Source organism: Myotis brandtii, unplaced genomic scaffold (genome assembly GCF_000412655.1).
Source record: "Myotis brandtii unplaced genomic scaffold, ASM41265v1 scaffold4, whole genome shotgun sequence".
Classification (NCBI taxonomy): domain Eukaryota; kingdom Metazoa; phylum Chordata; class Mammalia; order Chiroptera; family Vespertilionidae; genus Myotis; species Myotis brandtii.
In genome coordinates, this window is record NW_005365371.1 from 4,006,943 (window position 1) to 4,015,470 (window position 8,528).

The window sequence follows — 8,528 nt, forward strand, 5'->3', positions numbered from 1 at the left end:
GGAGCTGCGCTGGTGTGCAAGCACTGGTACCGCTGCCTGCACGGCGACGAGAACAGCGAGGTGTGGCGGAGCCTGTGCGCCCGCAGCCTGGCCGAGGAGGCTCTGCGCACGGACATCCTCTGCAACCTGCCCAGCTACAAGGCCAAGGTGAGGGAGCTCGGGGCCACGCCGCCGCCCCCCGCCCGCGCTCAGTGCCTCCCAGCGCAGCTTGAGTCGGGCGCCTCGCTTCCCCATCCCTCCCGCCTTCCCGGGGACCAGTCAGTGCCTTCCCTCACCTTCCCCCTCCATAAACATCTCTTCGGATTCAAGTTCGGCTCCTTAACCCACTCCACTTCCGTGATACTTTTTAAAGGACCAGATGGTACCGTTTCCATCACTCATTCTACTTTTCATAGTCTTTCCCTTTAAAGACAGACCACCCTATTGTTGTACCGTCAATACTCTCGTCTTTTTTTCCTCTCCATCTCTGTGCCCTCCAAACAGGCTTTATTAGATCTTCCTGCTTTCGTACTTCGGTTTTCACGCTCACATGCACCTAACCTTTCCCAAAATCTGATTTATAATCATTTTTTCCTTTATTTTCACCCGGGTTCTCTAATTTTTTCTGCTGTGTTTCAGGCTCATAAGTGAGTGTGGTCCTGGGCATTCTGCTACCTCTCAGGATATCCATCAGCATCGCTTAACCATCAAAATACTGCCTTGTCCCACTATTATTGGCTACTTCCTTGCCAACTTCTTCCTAGTTCCACCTTGATGGTGTGTCTCTTTAATTCTATTTGTCATAGAATTCCGGTTTTGTTGCATTCCCCCCTCCTCCCTTAGCTTATTGTGCCTATTCCTGCCTTCTTCATATGCAAATAAAAATGTCAAGTAACAGGTATGGTTGGGCTGAGAGGACATTGGCGCTCTGAGTTTGAGTAATGGAGAATTTGACCTAGGTAGGGAGGTCAGGGAAGGCCTTCTCTAAAGAAATAATGATAAACTGAGACTTGAAGGATAAGGATATGTAAGCCAAGGAGTGAGAAGAGCCTGCTGGGGGAGAACCTGCTGAGTATGAGGTACACAAATACGTCAGTGTGGCTGGAGTAGAGAGAGCAAAAGTGAGACAGGTTTGAGATAAGATGGAAGAGGTAGACTGGGGCTAAACTATAGGGAAGTCATTCTGAAGTGTAAGCAAGAGGGGGTTAGGCGTGTGGGGATTGATGATATGATTAGTTTGCATTTTTTAAGAGGTTATTTCTAACCAGTATGGAGCACAGGTTGGAGGGAACCTTAGAAATATGGGTAGGTCAATTAGGAAGTAGGTAGTGAAGCAGATGAAGAGAAATTTAGGAGAGATTTGGGAAGTAAAATCTACAGGACTTAGCAGTAGATGTGAATTAGGGGTGAGGAAGAGGTAGGTGCTAAGGATGACTCCTAGATATCTGGCTTACATAATATAGGGATCACCTGGGCTAGATTTACAGGACTAAGAATTAGTTCCGTTTGGGTAGAATAGAATTGACTGTGTTTGAGATATCCACGAGATTTCAGATAGGCACCAGTTACAGTTTGGAGCTTAGAGGAGAGACTAAATAGAAAAGTTTCATTTGATTGAATTAAAATAGTGGGAAATATGATTGTAAAGGTAAGCTGAAACAGTATATATCATGGAGGTCCTTGAAATATAGCCTTGAGTCTATTAGTATATAGTTTGGGCTTTGTTCTACATTTGGAAACCACAGATGTTTGAATGGAGGAGTACCAAAATAAGAGCTGTGCTTTAGGAAAACTTGGCTATAAGATGAATTGGAGAGGACAGGAGTTAGTGCCTATACCAGAGGTACTTAAGACAAGTATATAGAACAAATGTATGAACAAGTGTGTAGAGGAGAGAAGGGGATGGTTGGGAGAGCGATTGCAGAGAACAGATCCACATAGGTGGACAGCTAACTGAGATGAAGAAGAAGGAAGAGTCAGATAAGATTTCCAGGGAGTCTGGTAACTGAAAGAAGGATGGGAACAGGCTTGGGATAATATAAAACTGGAAAGTATTTGGAGCTGTTAATCTATTTAGGATTTGTCTTCTTTTTCAAAGTTCATATTTTCCATGTCACCTAATAGCATCAATTATTCCAGTCATACTTAGCATCTAACTATAATTCTTCAAATTTCAGACTTAGATTCTAAAGTAGGTCTTAAAGCTGTTAGCCATAATGTACAGTCCAGGTTGTGCATGAGACTTGGGACAGGAACTATATATTGTTTTTATTTATTTATTTGTGTATTTTTCCATTTCTGAATTTTTTAGTATCCATCTCTAAAAGATAAGGACACTTAACATAATCACAATATCATTACATCTCCAAAGTATAAAGAAACTAACAGTAATTCCTTAATATAAAAAAATACAGTGTTCAGATTTCCAATTGTCTCATAAATGTTAAATATTTATTTTTAATTTTCAGTTTATTTAATCAAGATCTATATAATGTTCCAATGGCAAACAGTTGACATGTCTCTTAAGGCTACCTCAGTCTATAAATTCACCCTCCATCTCCCCATCTCTCATTCCTGCAACTTATTTGTTGAAGAAATCAGGTCATGCCCTGGCTAGTATGTTAAGTGGTTAGAGCATCGGCCCTTGGACCTAAGGGTCTCATGTTCGATTCCTGGCCTAGGTCATGTACCTGGATTGCAGGGTCAGTCCGACCCCTCCGGCTCATGCAGGAGGCAACCAATCGATGTGTCTCTCTCCATGTTTCTCTCTCTCACCCCCCACCCCCCCATCCCTTCCTCCTTTCACTCTCTCTAAAAAGAAAAACAAAATCAATGGAAAAATATCCTCGGGTGAGGATGAACGAAAAATAAAAACAAACAAACAATGTTGTCAAGCCCTGGCCGGTGTGGCTCACTTTGTTGAGTGTTGTCCCTTGAACCTAGAGGTCACCGGTTGGATTCCTGGTCAGGGCACATGCCGGGGTTTCAGGCTTGATCCCCAGTAGAGTGTATGCAGTAGGCAGCCGATCGATGTTTCTTTCTCTGCATCTTCCTTCCTCTCTCTCTCAAATCAATGAAAACATTAAAAAAAAAAATCAGGTAGTTTACCCTGTAGTTTCTCTTAGTCTGAATTTTGCGTATTTTATTTCCATGGTGTTGTTTAACATGCTCTTCTGTTCTCTATTTCCTAGAGGTTTGATCAGTTTAGGTTAGATTAAGCTTCTTGCAAGGTGTTTTTTACTAGAATCAAGTGGTTGGGGTGTGTTCAGAATTGTGTTGTATGATGCAGACTATGGTGGGTAGGAGAGAGAGAGAGATTAGGGAGATTGGGTGATCCCGGTTAAGAATAGTTTCATGAAGGTGGTAAGATTGGGGCTGATCTTAGAGCAGCGGTTCTCAACCCGTGGGTTGAGACCTCTTTGGGGGTCAAATGACCCTTTCACAGGGGTCACCTAAGACCATCGGAAAACATATAATTACATATTGTTTTTGTGATTAATCACTATGCTTTAATTACGTTCAATTTGAAATTGGGGGTCACCACAACATGAGGAACTGTATTAAAGGGTCATGGCGTTAGGAAGGTTGAGAACCACTGTCTTAGAGGATATGTGGGAGGAGGAAAGCAGGTATGATATTACAGACAAGGAAAATTAACACAAAATTAGAAAGGAAAATAGGAGGAACCAGATCTGAAGGGCTTTGAAAGCCAGACAGACGAACTTATAGTTGATATGGTCGTCAATGGAACTATCAAAGGTTACTGAACTGGGATGAGATGTAATAAGGATGCTATTTTAAAAAGACAGGTTTGGCCCTGGCCAGTTTTTCTCAGTGGTTAGAACATCGACCCATGTACTGAAGAGTCGAAGGATCTATCCCGGTCAAGGGCACGGACCTTGGTTATGGGCTCAATCCTGGGCCCCAACCGGTTGGGGCGCGTGGGGATGGATGGTAACCAGTCACATCAATGTTTCTCTCTGTCTCTCCCCCTCCCTTCCAGTCTCTCTAAAAATCAATGGAAAAGAAAGTATCCTCAGGTGAGGATTAATAAAAAAAAGTAAGTAAGTAAATAAATAAAAATAAACTAGTTTCCCTTTCCTATGAAAAAAGAAAAGCCTGGAAAGAATTCAGGTAAAGGGTTAAGGACTGAGGCTGGAGAGATTGGGAGGGGTAGAATGGTCACCAGAAATGTTAAAATGAAGGATCAGTCCTGGGCAGTAGGAAAATGTCATATACTTTTGAGAAAGAGGTTGTCTACAGTGTCAGTGTGACAAAGAGAATAAGGATAGAGAAAATGAAATTGGTATTTACAAGAATTAGGGATAGGCATAGTTGCATATTAATGAAATTTTTTATAATGAGTTAATTGTCTTTATGGTAATCTCGTGAGTTATTTGGGCAATAGTTAATATTTTGAGGTTGTTTTACTCCTTCTTTAATCCTGTTTTGATCTTTCAGGTTTATAAAAGTTTGTTATAAATAGGAACAGGTAGGAAAAAAATGTAGGAATACTTCAGTTTTACAGCCTCTATGTAAACATGGGATATCTGAAATAAGCAGGTTAGTTTGTTTTTTATTAAATCTCTCTGCTCTGGAATACAACAGTAAAACCTGAAATACTGGCTGCTAATAGTAAGTGAACAGTACATGAGGGGCCTGGATACCTGACTTCTCTTTGGGGCTCTTTCTCTAATTATTTATTTTTAACTAATTTATTTAAATATTTTATTTACTTTTTAAAATCCTCACCTGATGATATACCTCCATTGATTTGAGAGAGAGAGAAAGAGAGAGAGAAGAGGAAAACATGGATCGGTTGCCTCCCGAACTCACCCCAACTGGAGATTGAACCCACAATCTTGGTATGTGCCCCAACTGGGAATCAAACCTGTGACCCTTTGGGTTGACACTTTAACCAACTGAGCCACACCTGCCAGGGCATCTAGCTATGGACTTTTAGTTATGAGAGAGGGACTAGGTGACCTTTAAGGCCCTTCCTAATGCTGAAATTCTGTGATTCTGGAGTTGATTTCTCAGGTTTACTAAAGCAATAGGTCCCAGCCTTTGGCTGTTTTTGGGTAGTTTGAACAAAGTAGAAATTTTTTTTAAAAAAAGCCAAAAGCGGACACATAAGTAATACCTTAATCAATAAAGAAAATAATAAAATAAAAGGGGGGGAGCCAAAAGCTTTAAATTATTAAAACATGAAAAATTATTATTTGTACAGAGTAGCAATTTTTATGCTATCTTTATTTTGGAAGCTTAAAAAACTGGTAATTACTGAAGGTTAACTAACTTTTCCTATCAGGGGAAGCTGTTCTGAATAGCTATCTCTTTATAAGTTCTAGTGGTTGAATTTAGATGCTATCTAGGAGATTATTTGATTTGGTAAAATGAGAGTGGTGCTGTCTCAGTGTATGACTAATACCTAGCCAGGAGGCTGAGGATCTAATATCGTTTGTGGTTATTAAAATTTTTCAAAACTTTAGAGCTGTTATGACTAAGTTCTCTCTTTTACTTAACATATTCTTTTTAGTTGACAGGATTGCCAACATAAAAACTGTGCATCTCAATTTTTTGATATAAAAATAATTGAATATAAACTAGAGTAGAGAAAATAGTTTAATGAACCTCCTTATACCTATCACCGAGCTTTACCAATGATTAATTCATAGATAATCTATAGATAATTCATAGATAATCTAGTTTCATGTTTACCCTACCCATCTCCTATTCCAACCCTGGATATTTCAAAGCATTTCCCAGATATCATTGTTATGTATAAACATTTCAGTATCATCTCTAAAATGTATGGATTATTGTATATAACATCTTTTGATATTTTAAGAAGTCTATTTGGAGAAATACCACGGGTTAGAATTTTAGTCAGAAATGAAACAGTTGGCAGTTATTTTAAATGTTAGGTTAGTGTCCCATCCTGAACCTAGCCATTTTTTGAAATGTTTATTATATTACTTAAAAATATGTAACTTTATTATTTAAAAACACATAGCCTGAGGTTTGGGTACTTTCAATTTTTATTTATTCCTCACCCGAGGACATGCATTGCTTTTACAGAGAGAGGGAGGGAAGGAGGGAAGGAAGGGGGTAGAGAGAAAAAGAGACATTGATGTGAGACAGAACATCGATCAGTTGCCTCCCATACATGCCCCGACCAGGAATTGAATCTGTAACCTAGGTCTGTGCTCAAACTGGGACTCGAATCCACAGCCTTTCTGTGTGCAGAATGACATGCCAACCAACTGAGCCACATCGGCTAGGACTGGGTACCTTTTAATATTTAAGAAAAACCAAACTTCTATTTTTTGGTCTGTTTTTCATCTTTTCAGGTACGTGCTTTCCAACATGCCTTCAGCACTAATGACTGCTCCAGAAATGTCTACATTAAGAAGAACGGCTTTACTTTACATCGAAACCCCATTGCTCAGAGCACTGATGGTGCAAGGACCAAGATTGGTTTCAGTGAGGGCCGCCATGCATGGGAAGTGTGGTGGGAGGGCCCTCTGGGCACTGTGGCAGTGATTGGAATTGCCACAAAACGGGCCCCTATGCAGTGCCAAGGTTATGTGGCACTGCTGGGCAGTGATGACCAGAGCTGGGGCTGGAATCTGGTGGACAATAATCTACTACATAACGGAGAAGTCAATGGCAGTTTTCCACAATGCAATAATGCACCAAAATATCAGGTGAGAAACTAGGTATTTTCTTAGATGTGGGCCTTTGTCAAATCATGCCTTAATTTGTTTTAAATTTACAAAATTTTATATAGTGGCTTTGTATGTCCTTTTTGGTAATTTTTAATTAAATAGTGTAACTGGCCTTTCTCTGCTACTCTAATAAGTTTTTAGTATCTCAATATTTGTTTCCTAATACATATTCAACCTTGAGCAGTTCATTTTTGCTCTAAATCAGGCGTTGGCAAACTTTTTCTGTACAGGGAGGGCCAGATAGTAAATATTTTAAGCTTTGTGGTCTGTATGGTCTCTGTCACAACTATTCAACTCTGTTTTTAAAGCACAAGAGCAGCCATAAATAATATGTAAATGAATGAGCATAGCTGTGTTTCAATAAAATCTTATTTATAGGCTGTAGGCTAGATTTGGCTCAGGGACCATAGTTCGCCAACTTGTGCTCTAGATTGTCATCTTTCCTTTATGGCACATCCAAATCTGCTTTTTCTAGACATCTCACCCCCCTGATGCACCTGTGTGCATGCACACACATATCCTCTGCTACTTAGTAATCTGTGGATTCAAAGCCTCTGGGTGTGTCAGTAATTTCTATAAAGACTGGCAAGATCAGGCAAACTTCTGCATTTTAAAATTCTTTTCATCTTAGCCTTGTATCATATTTATGTTATTTTAGGGTCAAAATTATAGTTTCTATTTGTAAAAGCTATATGATTCCCATAGGTCTAAAACAGTAATCTGATAAGAAATTATAAATTTTAAGGAATTATAGATTGCCAATTTCAGAAAAACATGTGGCTTGAAAGCTCTAGCCTCAGTAATAACCTCAAGTCAGGGATACTAAAGTAGAAGAACTAAGAAATATATTCAGTTTCCTGAGGTAGAAAACCCTGGAAGGATTTTTTTTCATAGAATTCTTCACTGTGCTTTTAGGCTCTAAGGAGAAGAGTGTCTGGACTTTGGCGATAAAATCCTGTGACTAGCCTTGTGGTGATTTTGTAGTGAAAAACTTTTGGTCTTTGCTTTTCAGAGAACATACTCTGTATGATTTTAATTCTTCTAAATTTATTGAGACTTGTTTTAGTCCCAGCATATGATCTATCTTGATGAGTGTTCCATGTGTCCTCTAAGAGAACATATATTCTGTTGTATGGAATATTCCACAAATGACATTTAGGTCAAGTTGATTGATAGTGTTCAATCTTCTATATCCTTACTGATTTTTCCTTCTACCTGTTCTATCATTTATTGAGAGTAGTGTTGAAATTTCCACTATACTTGCTAATTTTTTTTTTTTTTCAGTTCTGTCAGTTTTTGCTGTCTCTTCTTAGGTGCACATACATACAAATATACTTATCATTGTTATATCTCCCAGTTTGACTATTATCATTATGAAATGACCTTCTTTGACTCCAGTAATATCCCTTGTCTTTTTTCTTTTTCTTTTTTTTTTTTTTACTTTTAGAGAGAGGAAGGGAGAAGCTTAGAGAGATAGAAATATCTATGAGAGAGACACATTGATCGGCTGCCTCCTGCACGCCTCCTACTGGGGATTGAGCCCAAAACCCAGGCACATGCCCTAACTGGGAATCGAACCAGGGACCTCTTGGTTCATAGGTCAGTGCTCAACCACTGAGCCACACCAGGCGGGCAGTATTCCTTGTCTTTAAGTCTATTTTTCTGTTTTGTCTGATATTAATATAACCACTGGAACTTTCTTACACTTACTAATGCTTACTTTCTTGTGCAAGGTGCCTCTTTCCCCCATTCCTTTACTTTCTTTATTTTTTAAATTTATCTTTATTGTTGAAAGTATTATAGATGGCCCCTCCCCCC

At 39.4% G+C, this 8,528-nt stretch overlaps 1 protein-coding gene across 1 annotated transcript in view; it reads left to right on the top strand.

Annotated features, from left to right (window-relative positions):
- The window catches only part of FBXO45 (F-box protein 45), a 22,419-nt gene that overhangs the window by 2,025 nt on the left and 11,866 nt on the right, over nt 1-8,528 (top strand). The window contains exons 2-3 of the mRNA XM_005873222.2: nt 5-147; nt 6,333-6,689. Coding sequence (XP_005873284.1) covers nt 5-147; nt 6,333-6,689 — 500 coding nt within the window. The remainder of the gene's footprint in view (nt 1-4; nt 148-6,332; nt 6,690-8,528) is intronic.